The sequence below is a fragment of the Centruroides sculpturatus genome, unplaced genomic scaffold (assembly GCF_000671375.1).
Source record: "Centruroides sculpturatus isolate CEXI.00-Female unplaced genomic scaffold, Cexi_2.0 scaffold1114, whole genome shotgun sequence".
Classification (NCBI taxonomy): domain Eukaryota; kingdom Metazoa; phylum Arthropoda; class Arachnida; order Scorpiones; family Buthidae; genus Centruroides; species Centruroides sculpturatus.
In genome coordinates this window covers 147492-170501 of record NW_019385408.1, presented here as the reverse complement: position 1 = coordinate 170501, position 23010 = coordinate 147492, and the positions used below count along the sequence as shown (strand labels likewise).

At 30.9% G+C, this 23010-nt stretch overlaps 1 protein-coding gene across 2 annotated transcripts in view; it reads left to right on the top strand.

Moving 5' to 3' along the window:
• Positions 1–23010, top strand: part of LOC111638630 (negative elongation factor A-like) — a 40895-nt gene that overhangs the window by 5991 nt on the left and 11894 nt on the right. For both annotated transcript variants that reach the window (XM_023384379.1, XM_023384378.1), the window contains exon 2: positions 20723–20894. In XM_023384379.1, the coding sequence (XP_023240147.1) occupies positions 20786–20894 (109 nt within the window). In that variant the 5' untranslated portion in view covers positions 20723–20785. The remainder of the gene's footprint in view (positions 1–20722; positions 20895–23010) is intronic.

The window sequence follows — 23010 nt, the reverse complement described above, 5'->3', positions numbered from 1 at the left end:
CTCTTTTTATTGTTTTTTAGTTGGAATCAGATTCAGGAGAGGCTACAGGAGCTTGCAGGGTCAACTCCTCATGTTCCATCCAGTGGCGTACCGTAGTGGGGGCGGAAAAATTTCACAATAAATAAAAATAATATCTTGTAAAAATTTGAAACATGCTAATCTATACTTGCATCGCGCCTACGATAGTGCTATCGTCCGGACAGTCCGGGAATCGGCTCGCCGTCCGAGTGAACTAGTAATTTCTTTATCAAAGGAAATCCTGCGAAACCTGTTGACCTTTTTTTGCTTGTACGATTCATTCGCGTTCATATACACCACTAATATCCAATAGAACTATTTTAGACAGGTCGCTGCACTACCGCCAAATTTTTCATTGCTTGTTCTGTGACAAAATTGAATTTTGTTCTTTTAAATTAAAATACAGTAATACCGCGACTTACGCTACCCCGACTTACGCGAACCCGGAGTTACGCGATTTTCAAATCTCGCCGATTCGTCTTTTGTTTGAGTGCCACGCAACTCTTGATTACTCACTCCCCTCACACTATTGTTCAGCTTACATGTTCGAAGGTGTCGCGCAGAATGGACGCATAGGTACAATTTATTTTCTGTTATTTATTTCTGTGTTTGTTATATCTACGGAGACTTGAGAGACTCTACTATGTCATCCAAACGAAGTAGAACTGATTCTTCCGCTTTAAACAAGGAAAGAAAAACTTTATCTTTGGAATGTAAAGTAAACATTATTAAAGACTTCGATACAAAAATGAAAATTTGTGAATTGGCAAAGAAGTTTTATCTAACGGAATCGACAGTTGGAAACTTGAAAGAAAGCCTCAGTTCAATTGAAAGAGGGTTACAAATTTTAGAAAATATAGACTCCAACGAAGAGCGCATTTCTTCTACAAAACGAGAAATAAAAAAATTATTAGCATGCTACGAGGAAATTTTGCGGGAAAAAAAATATCTTTGAGCCATCAGACGAATTTGTTAGATTTTATGAAGCCTTCTACATCAAAATAACTTCGGTTTACGATTTTAATAATATAATTTGTTATACAGTATATATGTATTATCTAAGATTTTATTAAACATTTTTTTCTAAATTATTGTTTTCTTTAGTCTCCAGCCCCAATTAAAAATAATTTGTATGTATTTATATGCGAAATTATACCCCGACTTACGCGGTTATCGTTCAGTCCCACTATCGCATAAGTTCGAGGTATTACTGTATTTACCACTGGTTTCTTTTTTCTTGCAGAATGGATAATTTCAAAGCGTTAAAAAAGTGGGATACCTTTGTAGGAGACAGTCCAGAGGAAAGCACCTCGACATCGGAATCGTCTTCCTCTTCAATTCGAATGATTCGCGTGCGTCCGAAAAAAATGGCGGAGAGTGCAAAGAAGAAATTTCGTGAACCTGACAAGAAACGGGTGATAGTGATCTCTCCCAATGAGAACACCTCGTCTGTCATCGATTACCTGGAACAGAGATATCCAGAAGTCCCGGAATGGTCGGTGCAGAGACAGGCACGCGAAGAAGAACTGGAAAAGGAATGTAAATCGATTCTGAAAAAGCGTAAAAAGAAGCCTTGGTGGAAGAAGATCTTCTTCTTCTTCTTCTGGAAGAAATAAATCACCATGATCTTCTCACCGGATGTGACTTTTTCCCCGATTTTTACTTTTTTACCCGGATATGGACTTTTACCTGGCTGTGACCTAATAAACCGGACTCAAGTTCATTCATCGGATGTGACTTTTCATGGCGGTTTGGAGTTTTTCCTTTTCCGTTCATGGTACTTGGAATGATAAGTGTTCTTCGTCATTGCTAACGAAGGACATGTTCTTCCACTTCAGTTAAAGTCGAGAGGTGACAACTTAGCACCGTCTTCGGTCGTTTGAAATACAGTATCTCAACTGAGGATGTTCGATTGATAAAATTCTGACCGAAAAATAATGGATTTTCGCCGACAATGTGCGTGTTAACACTAGAGAGGTATCATCTCAACGTTGGACCTAAATGAAAACAAAAGAGAAACATTGCAGTTAGCATATGTCTAAGCCAGAATTATAATTATGTTGAACAATTAAATATGTATATGTTACAGTCAAAACCCGTTTTTAGTTAGAACGCGTTTTAACTAGTTGAAACTAGTTTCTACTGAATGTCTTTGTTAAAACCCGTTTTGTCTAGTTAAAACTAGTTTTAACTCAAATTCATTTTTGACTACAGTAAATTCTAGTTTTAACTAGACAAAACTGGTTTTGTCTAGTTAATTTACTGCTGTACAGGTTTTNGAATTTGAGTTAGAACTAGTTTTAACTAGACAAAACGGGTTTTAACAAAGACATTCAGTAGAAACTAGTTTCAACTAGTTAAAACGCGTTCTAACTAAAAACGGGTTTTGACTGTAACATATATATACTTTTACTTAATAAAACTTTTTAACTTTATATCAATTGATTACGTATATCAGTTTAAATATCATATCTGCACATTTTATTTTTGGACTAATTTATAATTAGAGTTGAAAGTAATCTTTCTAACAATTAAACATAAAGTCAAAGCAGAAGAAAATGTAAACGATTCATAACGAAAGAAAAATATAAAAATAAAAGAAGTAAAAGTAATTTAAAAAACTTATATATTGATACAATTTATTGAATTTATATTGATACAAGGGCAAGAATTTTTACAAGAATTGTAAAAATCTTTTAAATTTAAATTGAAACGCATTCGAAAAACGTTGCGTTCCATTTTGGAACGATAATCATATGTCTGAAAATGGCATATAATAAGTAGGTTGAAAACGTTTGAGAATAAATTAATTCATGCTTGGCAAAAAATTCAGGTGTGTCGTTATAATTAGTTTATATTTGCTGAGAAAGAGGTGATAGAAACTGTATAGTTTATTATACACATGGGAATTGACGGTCAGATGGCCGAGCGGTTAAGGAGCCCACAGAGCGGAAAGATATAATAAAAAAGACATAGGCATCATTTTTAAATTTGTAAAATAATATCGACTGTAATAAAAATTATTATTAATTTATATTTTATAGACTATTAGATTTTATTCTTATTTTGAGAGATTGTTAATTAATCCATAAAAAAAAAAATACACTATCATCATTTATTTTTCCTCAAAAAAAAATTCAAATTCAAACAACAGCGAGCGCCATCTGTAAAATTTCAAACAAAAACATCTGCAATTCTGTATGAAACAGATACTTTACCAAATTATGAAATTTATAAACAAGATTAAATATATTTTAATATTTTATTGATAAATTAAATTAATATTTTCAAAATTTATAAAATTAATCTCGCAAACNTATATATATTTTTTTTTTCTGTTTTAATTGCTGATGATAAAGTTGCTAGACAAAATTTCAATAGAGAACTTGCATGAATGTTATCTCACATGACCAAATTCATCATTGCTCCACCTCCTGTGCCATATTTGTGCCATGCTATTCATGGAGGTGTATATAGTTTGGCTTGCTCTGAACATTTACCAAGTGTGGAAGATGGCAAAACATGCATTTTTATTGGATTATTTAACAACTCTTGCTAGTCAAGATGCCAACTGGTACAAAAGTAAAATTGTAATGTTTGGTGAAGTTGATTGTATGAAGATTACTCATATTCATTCTTAGAGGATCATATTTCATGGCCAAATATAAAATATGATGACTCCTTGTCTTAATAAGCCAATTTTTAACTCTTAACTTCATGAAAGCATACAAAATACTTGAAACTCACAATTTCGTAACAAGTCTTTGGGTTGATCCAGAGATTTTGGTGAAGACTAAAAATATTATTTTCAGTGACAAAATATTAATGTTTGATTAAAATTCTTATTTTGCAGTGTAGAAACATGTAAATCCATATTATTTTTAATAAAACATTTGTCACTTAATTCAGCAAATTTGTGTTTCACTTTAATTTTTTCGTGTCCGTATAAATTTGAAACACACCTTATAAGATATTTCAATGACATTATCTAGTACTGAAGACTGAATCTCCAAAAGTTTTACAATGGCATTAATTCCAATCCATATGGCTTATTCCTGTCAGAAGAACAAGAAAGTTCTTCTTTGGTACACTTCTTGGACCTTAACATCACCAACTAAAGAGGGAAACCTTTGCAACATCTTCCCATGATTCCTTCAAATTTAAAATAACAGCTGTCAGAGACCTGATTAGAAGAGTCTTTACCCACATTCCAAACAATGAAGACAGGTCACAGGAGTTCAAACACATCTACAACATTGCTGCTTGACATATTTACTATCAGAAAATAATCAATGGACTTATGTTTTATTCATTTTATACCATCACTCAAAGCAAACAGGACAAACCATACAAGTCTGGGTGACAACCTTCAATTTGTTTTTGAATAAAATCAAATCCTCTCTTTGAATAACATCCATCCAAGGGAATGAACAGACAACTAGACTAATAGTACTACTATTTTTTTCACAGTAAAACTGAAAATTTACTTTTGTTTTAGATCAAATAATTCAAGGATAGTAACAAACAACAATGAATCTTTATAATCCAGCAGCAAAAGGAAAACATCTAATAAAAACATCAAAACAAATGCTTTTGACTTTAACCACGCACAGACTTTTATTATTTGCCTTTAGGCTATATCCTAAAATTATTTATTCACATGTGTTGGTGGTAAGTATATTTTGAATTCATGTATTTTTCACCTTTTAATTTTTTTACATGTTGTGTGTTCCAAACGTCTAAAAATAACATTTCAAAAACATTCAGTTCTATGCATTCCATTTTGGAATTTCATTGGTTTACTAAACCTGAAGCAGACCTTGGTTAAGGTCAAAAGCATTTGCTTTGATGTTTTTATTGTTTTGATTTTTCCTTTTGTTGCTTGATTATAAAGGTTCATTGGTGTTTGTCATTAGTTCTAGTAATTGTAAGATATCTTTATTCAAGGATAGTAAAAATTTAATGATATTNACTCATGTTCGCTTGTGATTTTCTTTCATTGATATAACTTTTCATTTTATATAGTTTATCCTCTTTGATTGCAACAGCTATCACCTTTCCATATGGGTTGTATATTTTTGAAAATTTTCCTCTTGAAACAATTGAATGTTTAACTGTGATCCTCGAATAACTCAACAAGTTTGCCTTCATATCTTTTACAAAAAAGACATTTTCCAACGTAACCTCAGGCTTTTGTCCATAAACTGGGAAACAAGTTTTTATATTGCCAACTTTTGTAGCTTCTAATATTCTTCCATCACCAACTTTTACTTATATAGGTTTCATCAATGTCTCAGAGGTTTCAAAATACTCATCAGTGTTAATGATATGGTCTGTGCAACCACTATCAAGTAACCATTCTATTTCATCTTTCTTCGACTTTTCGTTTTTACTTGTGTATAAGTATTATTTGCAATGGTAGTCTGAAAACTATTTCCTTGATATTCATGTATGTTTTGATGAAAATTTCCTTGTCCTCTCAGAAAGTTTCTGGCATTGAACAATCCACGTCCTCGATAAACAGAAAAACCACGACTTTGACTACGATTTTCAATTTCAAAACGACAATTCCTTTTTAAATGACCAGGTTTTCCACAGCTGAAACATTTCAACTTATTCTGAAATGATGACCTGGCTTCAGCTCAAAATACATTTGATCTATCATTTGACTCTTCATTAGAATTTTCCTCTGCACTTTTTGACTTTATTTTGCTTTTCAAATAGTCAACAGTTCTCTCTTTTTCTGGTAAAACATCTATTAAATCACCAATATGACTATACTTCTGTGGTAGTGATTTTAACATGTAGTTTAATTTTTCTTGTTCTGATATCATTGCACCTGCCTGCTTTAATTCGTTCACAGCCTTTTCAAACGCGTCGAAGAATAAGCATACATCTGAATAATTTTTCAATTTGATACTTTCAAGGTTATGTCGGCACATAATTTGCAGAGCTGTTGACTTTTTCAGATACATCTCATCAAACTTTTGGATAATTTCGTAAGCCGTATCAAGTTCGCTTATGTATTCTAGCTGTTTGTTAGTTATTCCGCTATAGATATAATTTGTCACCTGGATATCTCGTTCATCCCATTCGTCATCAACGGTCTTAATTTTAGCCCTCATTACTACATCTTTACACTTTTTGAACTCTAGAAACTTAAACATACGTAATTTCCAGTTACTATAATCTGCTCCGGTAAATATTGGTATATTAATATCACTGTTCCTTACCGCCATTACCACGTGTGCTCTTTCTTTATTTTCTTAAATTATTTAACCCTTTTCACTTCTTGTTTTTTCTTTTCAACCACGCTCTGCTACCATGTTAAGACAAAAAATAAAGCATTACCTTTTCTTTTGTTTTATTCTTTTAATACTTAACTTTAATAATTAACAGAACTTATTTACACCTTTTCAACCAGATGAAACTCTGACGACTAACAACTTTACCAGTGTTGCCAGATATAAATGTACGAGAATTAACAATATAAATGTACAATAATTAACACTTATTATTATGTAACAAACTTATAAAGTCATATCTTGACAAGAATTCTTTTTAAAATATAAAATCCTTTTTGTTTACAGAAGCTTTACATTCAGCCATCACATGATAAGTATCAAAAGTAACTTCTAGACCACAAAATTCATAATTTTCCATTCTCAGAGAGGACATATTTTTTAACATGTTACAATGTATATGCAATACTGCTAATACCACCCTAAACTGTTTCACAAAGTTGGCTTGTCTGAATCAATTATTAAATTAGAATACCACTTATTAAATTTGTACTCTAAAGCTTTATTTTTAAAATTAGTTAAATAATTATCCACCATTCTTACCAACACATCAGACATGGTTATTGGATTTAACAAAGATACATGACCTCGATAACCATAACTTTCCAACAATGCTAACAATTGATTACCCCAGGTTAATTTTTGCAAAAGTAAATACAACTTTTCTTTAACTGTAAACTCACTAACTGGACATTTACCAGCTTTTTATTATATAAGGTGACCAACTTTTTTACAATGAAAAGGGACACTAATAAATTGAAGGAAAAAATATCATAAATAAAAAACATTTTATTCATTGCGACAATAATACACTATAATAATCTCTACTACATGCATAGGTACCATGTCATGTTTTGATAAGAAGTAAACAAAGCCATTTGCACGCATGTTCTCTCTCTCTCAAGGTCTCCCATGCAAAGAGCATGCGTCTCATAATTGCATCTTGTCACACTCTACAGAGCCTTGATGAATCGTCATGTTAAATACAAACACATCATATCACATCACATGCAACGGATCAATTCGGCATTGATCAAATATAGAGATTTACAGATTAGTCTTCAAATATCAAAAAGGAGAACATGTAGGAGGACACTTTTTGAGGGAGGACAGAACTTACAAATGGAGGACTGTCCTCCCTAAAAGAGAACGATTGATCACCTTATATTATATTAAATTTTAACAGAACTGTTGAAATTCTAAATAGATTATATAGGAGGAATCCATGTCTTTAACGAATAAAAGTATTTAATAAACTTTACTTGAATGTAGTTTTCTCTCTGTTTAGGAAAAGCCCCAAATCTTTAAACCATAAAATACTGACAATTGAACAAAATGTTTAAATAATTTTATCTTATCTGACCATACTGTTAGTCTGCCAGGTTTACATACCTGAATAATCTTCTCTACACTGACATTTGCTTTATTAACAATATAATATAACTTAGAAAATCTTTAATTTGATTGAAAAACTACTCCGAAATATTTATATTCATTTACTTCTTCGATCAAGTTATGCTTAATATACCACTTTTCTTTTTTAGCATGAACTTCTTCATTATGAAACACCATGACCATAGATTTGTTAACATTAATACTTAGACATAAATTATGAATAGCCTCTACAGTGAAATTAATAATTTCTTGTAATGCAATTGGAGAATCTGCCAACATTATCAAGTCATTGCATAAGTAAAAATTGTAATATCACAACCTTCCAGATTGCATTCCAGTACTTATAAATCACATAATTCCTCAACAAAGGGATTAATACACAAATTAGCCTTTATACACATTCCTGTTTAACATCTTTATGTGTAAAAAATAGTTTTGTATTCTTTACATTAATAGTATAGCAGGTCTTCAAAGAAGTATATAATTGGATTTGACAATTAACAAATCTGTAACTTAGACCAATTCTCCATAAATGTTGCCATAAAATATATCTATCCAGAGAATCAAATGCCAATTGCAAATCTACAAAAAATGGCAAAAAGTTTCCACATTTTCTCAAACTGTTTTGAATACAAGTGTTCAAAGAAATAACACCTAAATACAATTTCCAGCCACATTTGAAAAACACCAGCACATAAAATTGAACATTTTCAGCCACAGTTTATTGGTCCTCATCAGGAAGAATACAAAAGTAGTTCTATTAATCAAACATTGCTACATTCCAATTTTTTAAACCTTCAAAACAATGTTCGAATGAGACAGTGACACACAATTTACATCATAAATAAATAAACAATATTTTTTTACAAGGTCTAATGTAAAAATTAAATTATTAATAAAATTAAATTTTGTGGAAGTCTAAATAATATTTCATGGTTTGTGGTACTGGAATACAATCTGTGTTGATGCAGTTTCCATTATTGTCAGCTTTATAAATTTTTAAGGCCTCTAACAATTGTATATTGTGTCAATCAAAGACCCTATATATAAGTGTAGCCCAATGGGGAAACCCCCAGTTTAGCAGCATAACAGGCAACAGTAGCATTAAAATTCTCCTTTGCTATGTCATATTTGTGGTTGTGTAACGTGGCTGTAGAGATCTATATGTGAATCCGATGAATATTGATCTACCTGTTAAACCATCCACCTTGTAATAGGATACTGTAAACACCTGGTGCCCTTGCATCATCTGTGCTATCTTTTGTGTTAGGTAGAAGTTGGAATAAGTTGGATTTTCTCCTATAAGTTAAACATAGATTTGAATCTCTGGCAATCATCTTGTAAATGTGTTGTAGAGACAGTTCATAGCTTAGAACAGGGATGTACAGCCCACATACCGCACTCCGGCTCACTTTGTATTTTTATGCAGCCTACTGGACCCTCAATTTTTTAGATACATTTTCATTTATTTTAGTAAAGTATGTTGTAAAAATTATTCTCATTTCACTGGATACACTTTGATGTCATAATGACGTTATTGGTGCATAATTTGTAACTGACCAATCAAAAATGTTGGTGACATGGTGTGTCATTTTGATTGTTTCAGTTTCAAATATTTTTGTAATGAAGTGATGTTGTTAATGATAAAGAATGGATACTTTTCATCACTTGGATGAAAAAGACACACAATTCCTCTTTTCAAAAGAGTATCATTCATTTTTAGTGACTCGAGGCTAGGCCTAATGCCAAAATGGAAAGGTCTAATTTATTCTTTATTTCTGTAAAGAATAAATTAAACCTTTCCACTTTGGCATTTTTTTCTAATCATAGGTATATAATACAGACATAAGTCTGTCTATATATTTCTTTTGCTAATGTAATAATTTAAATATTTTCAACCTCCAATTATATTTATAATTACTTCATCAACTTTAAATTTATGTTTTTAATAACCCAGCATTTGATCACAGCATCTAATACTAAGAAAAGAAAAATAACAGAAGAAAAAAGAAAATTCATTATCTTTTGGCCAGAAAAATATTTTGTAATTGAAATATGTAATAATATTATTTGCCTTATTTGTCATGATAAAATTGCTGTGTGAAATTGTGCATTTTTAGAGTTTATTAAAAAGAAAAGAATTTCCTATTGACTTTGAAAAATATAGTAAATTATGTGAAGTTTTGTTAAAATATTTAACATTGAGATTTTCTGACTTCAGAAAATAAAAACTGAATTAAAATTGTTTAAGTGATCAATTTTCATTTAATTTTCATTTAATTATGTGGAAGCACCAGCCAAATACCAGCTGTAACTCATAGAACTTCATAGCAGGAAATCTTTGAAAACATATCATAGAGAACATTCCCTTCTTGAATTTTATAAAGAAGTTCATTCTTTCAATGAATTTGATAAAATTGTCAATTTATCTAGAAAACTGTTATGCATGTGGGGTAGTACATACTGTTGTAAATAATTTTTTTTTGTACGTGAAAAACATCAAAGCTGTTGAAAGAAATAGTTTGAGTGATTCCCATTTAACTAACATTCTTAGAATTAAGACTAGTACTATAAAAGCAGATATTAAAAATATTATAAAAAAAGTAATGTCAAAAATAGCATTGAATTTATTTTATTTTGTGCAAGTATACTTTCTTTTTTTTACTGTCAGCCATACAGTATTTTTTGTAATTATATATATTTGTTATTGAAATTCAATATTCATATTTTGAACTGTTTAAAAGAGTATATTTATATAAATTACCTTTGTGGCCCGCTGAATATACCTAAATTTCTAATTTGGCCCATTAAGAAAAAAAATTGGACAACCCTGACTTAGAACTACACAATTACCCTCTGCTTTGTTAACATTTGTAATAGTGGTGGATGAGTTAGCTTGATGTGTGGAGGCTAGTCTGTTGATTAACAAATGGCTGTACCTATGTGTGGAAGCAATATGTTTAATATGTTCTAGTTCAATGTTAGTATAGGACATCTCAGTACAAAGTGAGAATGCTCTTGTGACTAGGGCACAGAAAGCGGCTACCTTAAAAGACCACAGTTGGCTGAGTTAGCAGGTATAAAGAGGGGAATGTATGTAGGTTTGTGGTAAATTGTAGTGTTTATCTTTTTATTAGCAATCTGAATCTTGATGTCTAAGTAATTAACCTTTGTGTAGCTTTCCTGATATGATTCTGGTGTTAATCTGTATTGTTACTGTAAAACACTTTTAACACTTTCCCTATATTAGGTTTAGTTCTCCGTATAATCAAAATATCATCCACATAACAGATATAACTAAGGATATTTTGTTTGAAGTTTACTAAAGACCGTTTTTCCAACTGTCGTAAGATGAGTTCACAAAGATCTCTAGAAATGGGGCCACCCATCAGTATCCCTCTTTTTTGGATGTAAGTTTGTTCATCAAAGTAAGAAAAAGGATGAATAGCGCAGTATGTGTGCAAGCTCTAATATCTGGGAATGGAAAATCTGAGCATTAGGGGTAGTGCTGAGAAAGAAATCTTATAACATTCAAATACATGTTTCTAAACAAATGGAGGGGAACTTGGATACAAAATCAAACACTGTAATATATTCATTCCCATTTAAATTAATATTTGCAAGTTTGAAGAGAAGTGTGCATGAATTGAATTAGAGACAGTATAGGTATATGAGTCAAGGTGGTGGTTAACAAGTGGTGGATTCATTCTTGTTCTAATAAAAATGTCAGAGACTTGGCTTTATTGATCACTGGTTGTAAGTGTTGACCAGGTTTGTGTGTTTTAGCAAAGGTGAAAAGGTGGGGGTGTCAGGTAAACTCAAAATCCAAAAGACCTTGCCAATTATAACATAACTTATATATATAACAAAAGATCTGGCTTGTAACATTTCAAGCCAAATACTTTTACAAAATGTTCTACCCAATCCAGATCTGGCAGGCTCTCATGCCTGGTCCTAAGAAAAAAATAAATCACTCTCAAAATCACATATTGTCTCCAGAAGCAAGTCTTTATTCATTCTCTGCAGAAATAATTTCTTATTTGCTCTATATAAATTATGAGTGATATTCCTCTCCTTAACAAAGTTAGCCATCACAATCCAATTTCCAAACATTTCCCAACTCATCTCATTCAATGCATAATTTCTTCTTAAAATACTCATCCTGCTATACCTTTCAGGTGAAATCAAGAAAATTTATCAAACCCTCTAGATTTTTTATTTCAATCAGGAAAAATATCTCTTACCAACTGGACCAAAAAATCAACTGTCAACTCTGAATAGCCCTGAATTTTTGACATTAACTCGTTTATATTTTTGATTTACCACTAGAGTGTAATCACTCTTCCAAAAATAACCTGGAGTCTACTGATCTTGGCTTTGCTACTTTCTTAGTTAATTTCTCTTCAAAATTGCTAAACCTGAAACTAGTGACATAACACCTAATCTAATTACAAAAAAATCAATAAGTAAACAACCTAATGAACTCACATAAGAATAACATTCTTTAGAGGCAAATGGACTTCTATCATTCATAATCAGATAGCCAAAATTCTCACAAAATCTTAAAATTGATTTACCTTGCACATTTAGTATTGGATCCTGCAATATTCTCAATAACCAACACCAGTCTAACTCACCAAAAATTTCCAGGGCCCAGTCTACCAATTGTATTCCAAAAACGGAATTCTTAGAATTCCATTTTTGGAATATAAGGATGCACATATAGAAATTGACCCACAAGATTGGACTCTGAAAATTTTATTATTATTATGTTGGGTTTAGTGGGTTATACTCAGTTTACACTGGTGGCTGTGTACTATGCCGGACCAGAGTCAAGGCATAGCAATCAAAAACAAAACTAAAATTAAATAAGTGTGTCAGTGTCAGTGTCTATATTCAGGAATTTCCTAACAATATGGCATGTATTCAATATAGTGGCCTTCTGTAGTGTGATGTATGCATTTCTATTCAATTGTAATGTTCCCAGGCTTTTGTGTAGTGTGTGTGGTATCACCTGTACAGGAGAGAACGACAGGTACAATAAGCACCCTATCCATCCTCCACAGATGCCTTATTTCTTGGGCGAGTTCTGTGTACTTGCTAATTTTTTCAGTGCATGTGTTTTGTACAATGTGTGTGTTTGGAATGGCTGTCTATAATGTATGTGATTTTATTATGTTTGTCAATGAGTGTGTCTGGTCTGTAGTGGTAAATTGTTTTACCTGTGATTACGGCTGTCGTACATTTTGTGCGTATTGTTTTCCAATACTATTTGTGGTATATACTTGTAGTATGGTTCGTGAATGTCTACCAATTTGTGTTTCATTGCAAGCTCTTGGAGTATTGTATTTGCTACTTGATTGTGTCTATGTAAATAATCTGTCTGTGCCAGGATCTTGCAACCAGAAGTGATGTGTGTTATTATTATTATTATTATTATTATTATTAGGTTGTTCAGGCTCTAATTAGATTAGGTGTTATGTGACTAGTTTCAGGATTCTAAGTACAGTAGAGCGTCAATTATCCGAAAGTCAATCATCCGAAAGAATTCCAGTCAAAAAATTTAAATTTTTGCCAGTGCTGTGGCGCTGCAATCTTTGGCTATGTCTTGGGCTACTCAAATATTTTACGTTTTTGATACTAAATTAACTTCTGAAGTATAATTTTTTATTGTTTTTATATTTTTCGATATATTTATTTTGTTCGTACAAAATAAAAAAATAATTTTTAACGATACAATAGTCTTTGTTAGGCTTAACATCAACGAAAATTTAACGCGAAGTGACACGCAATGGAGAAAAATGTCAAGATGGGATAAAGTAATATATTTTTTCGTACATAATCGGTTATCTGAAACATCGATCTTCCGAACAACCCCAGTCCCCAATTGATTCGGATAATCGACGTTCTACTGTATTCCATTTTTGGAATACAATTGTATAAGAACCTGAAGCAGATCTTGTGTAAGGTCGAAAGCGTTAGTTCGGTATTGTATTAAACACTATGTTACCAGAATTAAAGGTTAATTAATGATGTTCATTGGTACCGGTAATTAAAATAGAAGATCAACATTATAACTTTGAACAACCAAATATATATATTTCTTTTCATACTGAGAGTTACACTGTCAACAATTTTTTTGCATTAGTAGGCCTACCAGTAAAATAGCACCAAATCTAGTGCAAACAGCAATATGTTGGCAATGAACATATCACAAAAAACACAACATTACATATATGTTGTGTTTTTTGGTACTATGATCATTCAGTTTAAATTCACAATGCATTCTAAAATTTCATCTAAATTTTGTTCCAATGTTTGAAAGTGTTTGTTTGGAGAATACTCAATTTACAACAGTTAATGTGTGTATTATACTTAAGGTTTTTTACTCTGGTTTATTTGTAAATAAATGTGATGTGTGTGTGTGTGGGAACCCACCTCTTCCTCCCTCTTCCTGCCCCCACTTTCATCCCGTATCCTTCGCATTTCTCCTTCTTCCTTCATTTCTTTTCCCCTCCTGGTCGTACCTATGAGTGATACCAGGAGTTCCCCACTTTTCATAAATAAATAAATAAATTATACTTAAGGATGACTTGTGGAACAGATCAAAAATGTTTGTGAATTAAAGGATTAAAGTTTTTCTCAGCAAATAAGATGTTGGATAATTATAATTGCCTTATAGTTCTTACTTTTTAATTGTCTACTTAGACATTACTCATTAATAGGACTTTACATTTTGTAAAGTCCTATTAATGAGTAATGTCTAAGTAGACAGTTAAAAATAAGGTGTTGGATAGTTTGCAAATTTAGTGCTTTTGTTAAATTTAATCATTTTAACTTTAGAAAAATGCTGGCAAAGTATGGAAATTGCTGACAGTTGGCAGTTCTGTAATTTTTTTCATTTCATCAATGAAGGTGAAGTTTCTGTCATGAAGTCTTTGTCTTCTTAATTGAGAAGTTGAACTTGCCATTTTTATTGATAATCTTAACCAGTGGTACTCAAACTGTTTGACTGTTAGACCAAATTGAGCATAAGTCATGGATAAGCAGGACACAAATATTTTTACTGCTACCATCAGACCATAAACAATTCGGTCAACTTTTAGTGGAATGCTAAAAACATCTACAACTTGATGGTGAATCTTACATCACAGTATGTAACTTCAAATTTTTTGTTCCCGTTCATAAAAGTGGAACTATTTCTGTCAGCTCTGCAACTTATTCGAGCATTTAACTGGTCCAGGCAAACATCACTCCAACATCCTGGAACTTGCCGATGTTGTTTGTCACACTTCTTCCTGATTTGAAAGAAAGGTAATACAGTAGAGCATCGATTATCCAAAACAATTCGGGACTGGAGTTGTTTGGATAACTGATCATTTATGAAAAATATATTAAAGACAAAACTGTACTGTATATAATTTGTATCACACGTCTTACAAATACATACCTTACATAATGTAGTACTGTACACTAAAGTGCTGCAATGCCACAGCACTAGCAGAAATTTGAATTTGCTGACTGGAATGCCATTTTGGTTAACCAATGTTTTGGTTGATCGGTATTCGGATAATCAGTGCTGTACTGTATACATAAAGGGAAAAAGAAAACCAATGGAAAGTCCCATCTCAGGCATCCTATGTAAATTGGTAATTTGATGCCTTGAAAATAACATCCTATCTTCAATTTGAACATGTAGCCCTATATAAGGTGTGTTTCAAATTTATACGGACACGAAAAAATTAAAGTGAAATCCAAATTTGCTGCATTAAGTGACAAATGTTTTATAAAAAATAACATGGATTTACATGTTTCCACATTGCAAAATAAGAATTTTAATCAAACATTAACATTTTGTCACTGAAAATAATGTTTATGAAACTCTTATACAAAAAAACTGTTACATATTTATCCAGACAGGTTTCAAATTGCAAAGTTTTCTTACAATTTAATGGCCAATGTAACCACCATTTAACTTAATTACATTAAATACTCGATTAGGCATTGTTTCAATTAGATTCTGAAGGAATTCAATCTTAAGTTTATCCCAAGCATCTGAAATTGCTGCCTTCAAATCATGAATTGTGGAAAACTGCTTTCCATTGGCATAAACTGTACGAACCATCATCCCCCAAAGATTTTCCATCGGATTCAGGTCAGGGCTTCTAGCAGGCCATGTCATCAGATTAATATTTTTACGTTTAAACCACATTTTTGTTGATTTAGAGGCATGCACAGGGGCATTGTCTTGTTGAAAGATCCAATTTGGTCCACAAATATTTGGTCCAGCTTCCAATAAATGATCTTCAAGCATGCCTTGATACTTCTTTGAATTCATTCTTTGAGTTATAAATGCTAAATCTGTGGTTCCGTTGAATCCAAACGCACCCCACACCATTATTGATCCCCCACCCATTTGGCGTTTTGAAAATATTTGTTTTTCGGTTCTTAAATCGTGCCAATAATACTTCCAACCGTCTGGACCATCTAAGTTGAATTTTTTTTCATCACTGAACAAAACTTCAATCCATTCTTCGGACCATGTCATGTGTTTTTGTGCCCAATCAAGTCTGTCACTTTTGTGCTTTAATGAAAGTGGTGGCATTACAGCTTTTTTTCTGAATTTTAACATTGGAGATTTATTTAAAACTCTCCACACTGTTGTGCTGCTACAAGGCAAGTCTAATTCTTGTTTTATTTTTCTTACTGATGTTTGTTTTGTGGAGCAAACCTTGATGATTTGTCTACAATCTCGAGGAGTAAGCTTGGGTTTTGGACCTGTCTTGAATTTTGGTACATCCTTGCCACGTCTTTTTGATAAATAATCACCAACAGTTGATTTTGGACGATTTATATATGCTGCAATTTCTCTTATTGACTTGCCTTGTGATTTATAGGCATCAATCTTCCCTTTTTCATAATCAGATAAATTCTTTGTTCTACCCATTTTAGAACGTTGAACAACGTAAAGAATTTGTATTACAATTAGATATGTAAGCTAATTTGCATATTTCAATGCTTGAAACTAAACAATATTCTGTTTAAGTCATAAAATGAATGCCTGTCCGGATAAATATGTAACAGTTTTTTTGTATAAGATTTTCAAAAATATTATTTTCAGTGACAAAATATTAATGTTTGATTAAAATTCTTATTTTGCAGTGTAGAAACATGTAAATCCGTATTATTTTTAATAAAACATTTGTCACTTAATTCAGCAAATTTGTGTTTCACTTTAATTTTTTCGTGTCCGTATAAATTTGAAACACACCTTATAAGATATTTCAATGACATTATCTAGTACTGAAGACTGAATCTCCAAAAGTTTTACAATGGCATTAATTCCAATCCATATGGCTTATTCCTGTCAGAAGAACAAGAAAGTTCTTCTTTGGTACACTTCTTGGACCTTAACATCACCAACTAAAGAGGGAAACCTTTGCAACATCTTCCCATGATTCCTTCAAATTTAAAATAACAGCTGTCAGAGACCTGATTAGAAGAGTCTTTACCCACATTCCAAACAATGAAGACAGGTCACAGGAGTTCAAACACATCTACAACATTGCTGCTTGACATATTTACTATCAGAAAATAATCAATGGACTTATGTTTTATTCATTTTATACCATCACTCAAAGCAAACAGGACAAACCATACAAGTCTGGGTGACAACCTTCAATTTGTTTTTGAATAAAATCAAATCCTTTCTTTGAATAACATCCATCCAAGGGAATGAACAGACAACTAGACTAATAGTACTACTATTTTTTTCACAGTAAAACTGAAAATTTACTTTTGTTTTAGATCAAATAATTCAAGGATAGTAACAAACAACAATGAATCTTTATAATCCAGCAGCAAAAGGAAAACATCTAATAAAAACATCAAAACAAATGCTTTTGACTTTAACCACGCACAGACTTTTATTATTTGCCTTTAGGCTATATCCTAAAATTATTTATTCACATGTGTTGGTGGTAAGTATATTTTGAATTCATGTATTTTTCACCTTTTAATTTTTTTACATGTTGTGTGTTCCAAACGTCTAAAAATAACATTTCAAAAACATTCAGTTCTATGCATTCCATTTTGGAATTTCATTGGTTTACTAAACCTGAAGCAGACCTTGGTTAATGTCAAAAGCATTTGCTTTGATGTTTTTATTGTTTTGATTTTTCCTTTTGTTGCTTGATTATAAAGGTTCATTGGTGTTTGTCATTAGTTCTAGTAATTGTAAGATATCTTTATTCAAGGATAGTAAAAATTTAATGATATTAATATTTTGATTTTTTTAGATATTTTTTTTAAAAAATTAAACTTGGTGATTTATTTTTCATGTTCTTAAGTTTCCTCTCTACCTACACAAATGAAATGGTAACTTTTCTTCTTTTGAGAATGAGAATTATAATTTTATGTGATGAAATTTATTTATTTTTTATGCAATATCAAACTTTATTACATGAATTTTTAGCAGTGTGACTAAAATTCGTATGCAGCACGTTTCAATGCTAGGCAGAATTGGTCTATGTTGGGTCCTATCTTGTCCATGATGTCCACATTGAACACAACCACAAGTTTTACGCTCTTTTGTTCTGTCGGTAAAGATTAACTGAGACCTGATCCAGGTGAATAATTTACTTTATTTGGATTGATTATGCAATATTTACAATAGTGTTGAGATATGATACAAATTCAAGATTGGCACTGTTGACTCCAAAAGGTTAACTAATGTAAAGTGAAAAGCTGTCTTTCCTGATTGGAATCCGGGAGCAAAGTGAGGTCAGAGGGCGAAGGTCACATGGTGGCACCCTCTGCCCGACAAATTAAAACAATAAAAATTTGAAATTTGTTTTTCAACTTCCAATCATTAAAGCCAATGTCCACTGTAATGCAAATATTGTCTAAACATGTTTACTGTATTTCCTAATGTTGGTTTTTCTTTTTCAATATTTTGGACACAAAATATATTTTGATAAAAATAATTTAAAATTTCATCTCATTTTAATCAAATTGTAATAAAATGATGACATCAATCTCAAATTTAGTTTTTTTTTTTATATATATTTTTTTTCTGTTTTAATTGCTGATGATAAAGTTGCTAGACAAAATTTCAATAGAGAACTTGCATGAATGTTATCTCACATGACCAAATTCATCATTGCTCCACCTCCTGTGCCATATTTGTGCCATGCTATTCATGGAGGTGTATATAGTTTGGCTTGCTCTGAACATTTACCAAGTGTGGAAGATGGCAAAACATGCATTTTTATTGGATTATTTAACAACTCTTGCTAGTCAAGATGCCAACTGGTACAAAAGTAAAATTGTAATGTTTGGTGAAGTTGATTGTATGAAGATTACTCATATTCATTCTTAGAGGATCATATTTCATGGCCAAATATAAAATATGATGACTCCTTGTCTTAATAAGCCAATTTTTAACTCTTAACTACATGAAAGCATACAAAATACTTGAAACTCACAATTTCGTAACAAGTCTTTGGGTTGATCCAGAGATTTTGGTGAAGACTACTTTAGAACATACCTTTCCTAGCAAGAGAACTTTAAGTACAAAACAAACTATAGTACTAGGTCATTGTATCATTGTACTGACTAAAAATGTGCATCCTATGATAGTTTTATTGACCATTGCACAGCATCACTTCTAAATGCCGTGTGGTAATTTCTTTCTTTGTTATTGTCAAATTTGTTTCATTGTTTTAAAATTTACTTATAATGTATCTTTTCATTAGGTGAATCACTCAAAGTTTACACCTTTCCACATTAAAATTTGGTCACTCTGTCAGTCATTAGGTGACATTATAATGGAATGGAATTGCCACAAATATGATGCTGAGCAAAATGCACATGCACAATCATGTACATTCCAGATTCCAATATGTCACATGCAAGTTGTCTATACAGACAAGCAAAATATAATTGAATGAAGGTGTTGTTATAAAATCAAAGTTTTCAGTGAATTGATGTTCAAGTTTTGATTTTGTAATTATTTTGATGTAAATATATCCATGAAATAGTGTTGCAAAGAGTATTAAAGTATGATTTAATTTCTAAGATATTTGATAGTGGTATGTGAGAAACAGATACATTACACTTTTATCTATGCAGGGCAATTGGATTTTGAGTGGTTGTAAGTCCACTCCTATCTTATGTCTTTAATTAAAATTATTAGGTTAATTATTTTATTTTTTGACTGTTGCAAAAAATTCTTGCAACAGTCAAAAAATGCAATTTTTAGAATGCATAGACTGCACCTGCTTTCAAATTAACTTTAAAACACAAATAATCTTTATGTTATATTCAGAAAATCATGGTAAACATATTTTTGTTTGGTTCATCTATAGTTTTACCTATGGTTCATCTAAGTTTATGAAATTACAGTAGTTCAAAGATGATATGTGTACTTTGCATAGTTAATTCATGATAGTGCCAAAAAATTTTTTTTTACAAAAAAACAATGTATCAAAACAAGAATTCATATTGAATAATTCTTCTTTTAATGACTAACTTTTGATATATTTTATAATCCCAATGTAAACTGGAAACAGTTTTTATTCCAAAACATATACTTTATGTATTTTATATTTTATTGTTGTATATGATTAATTTTATGTCATTAATCTTGGTGTTTTCTTTTGGTTAATTTATTACAATGGTTAACATTTCTGCTTAAATTTCTTTTTGATTAGATTGAACATACTCAAGTAATGGAATATTTCATTTTCTTGTAAAGAAAGTATTTAATTCTGAAACTTTGTAAATCATTACAAACTTTCAGAAATAAATACAAAGTATGAATATGAAATCTCTAAATTAATCTGTAGTCTATAAATGCTAAGAGCTGTATTTTAATTTTATTTTACACTAAAGCTCAAAAAATCATAATTTATATTATTGATGTATTGAGATTATCATTTATTAATTATAGCTTTCAATTGTTTATGTATATATTAAAGATAATTAATGCTGATTCTATTTTATAGTGGAAAGTAGAGTTGGAAGAAATCTTAGAAGTTGCATTAGTTGATAGTGATCAATGGGTATCCATGTTAGCAGAGTTATTAAAATCTTATCCAAGTACTGGTACTTTAAATTTCCAAATCGAAGAAAATATTACTGTATTTACTGAATTAATAGGAGAGTTGAAAAAATTAGGTAAGATGATTTTTTAATAACTATTTGAATAAATATCTGATAACAATATTAAATTTTTTATGATAAAATACACTGCTGACCAAGTAAAATGCAACACCTGCAATATATAGGAATAATTCAAGATGTTCATATTGTTGAGTTTTTGTGAAAACAAATGCTTTACAATAATTATTAAAAAAAATTAAAAATTGAAATTATTTAATAAAATGGTTTTCATTTTATTAATACAAGACATTAAAAATAATTTTTAATAATACTGTAGAAATATTTTGATAAATATGAGAGCAAAGTTAGCACTTTGCTAAATTTTCTCTAAAAACTAATTTTAAATCAAAGAAAATGCAATGTTAAATATATATGAATTATAATTAATTAAATGTATAACTTCTGATTCCTATTTTTGATTTAAATAATTAGTTGATATTCTTCATTCCTGTTGATTGATGAATTGCTTTTAACCTTAGTGTGAATGGCTTGATATAGATCAGTGATATTGAGTAAATAAGTAATTATGACAAACCTAAAATAATTATCTGAATAAAGTTATTGCTGTAATCATTGTTATTTAACTGACTAGCTCATTAATTCAATTAAGTTTTTCTTGGCAAAATTGTTATCATTACTTAGTCTGTTTATCCATATTGTTGAAAAACTATATTTGTATGTATATACCGTATTTACTCACATATAAGATGAGGTTTTTATTTATTTTTCACTGCTTCAAAAACCTAGGTCATCCTATACCTGTGAGTTAAGGATTTTTTGCGTTTTTGCAAACCATGTATTCACATTTTTTACCAGATGTTCAACGTCTGGTGTTTAAAAACAAAAGTATTTTATCTAGGTCGTTTCAGTCATTTTTGTTTATTATTAGGAGTAAGATGAATAGCAATAGGAAAAGCAAAGCTTTTGAATTGAATTCCAAATTGAAATTTCAAAATCACTCAGGAGCCTGATATAAGTTTTAATCCATTCCCAAGTGAAAAAAAATGATTATTCAGAAATCAGAATTTGGAGAAACTCGTAAGTGCAATTGATGGAGAGTGGATTTAACTGTTAAGAATTGGCAAAAGGTTCCTGATTGTCCAGTTTTACATGAAAAAATTATGTCAATTTTACAATATTTTTCATTAAAGTTTAAAATGCCAGTAATTTTTGTGGGCCAATGAGTGAATTTACATGTAGTTGATATTTTAACTTATTTGTGATTAAATGAAATAAAATTACAATTGAATTAATAAATATAACTTTCTTTATACATGGGTGATTGTTAATGAACAATTTGGACAGCGAACAAATTGGATAACGAACACTTTCACAAAAGATTTTTATGTTCGGACAATGAACATTTCACAGAACAAACACAAAAAGAAGCAACATAAAATAATGAATACTGATTGGTTTTCCCTTGTCTCCAGATAACAATTCGAAACCTTTCAGAGCATGGGAGACGCTCAATCCGATACCAATCAGATATTATTTCTCCGAACTTTGAAACTCTCCATTGTAATTCCAGCTTATTGTTTACCTTTCTGGCATATAATTTTTTATAGTATTTGTGAGACAGTTGGGCATTCGTTAAGTTTTACATTGGTTTCTATTTTCTAAAGGTGAGAGTTTAACTGTCACATCGGCTATTTGTTAATGGTTTAACACCAAAATTTCAAATTTTATTCGGGCCTCACATTTACATAATTCTTTCTTGTGCTAGTTGGTTTCTGTTCACTGAATTTTTGTGAGTGCTTTTTTTGAACTTTTTATTTCAAAAAGACATTGATATTATTATGAAGCTTAAAGAGTGGCATGTCAAGAATGTGCTCACCTTAGAAACAAAGCAAGAGATAATAGCCAAGGTAGAGAGTGGGCAGATGTCTGATGGTGCTAGGCAGTATGGCTTGAACAGGTCTACAATAGGCACAATGTTAGCTAAGAAAGATATAATCAAGAAGACTCGAGCAGCTAAAGGAGTAACAAAAATCACATCTGAGAAACAAAGATGTGCCATCTATGAAAAAATGGAGAGATTGCTTTTAGTTTGTTATTACATGTAAATAAACATAGTAAGAAAGTATATAATTTTTTATTTATTTTTTGGGGTTTCCAGAATGAATTAATC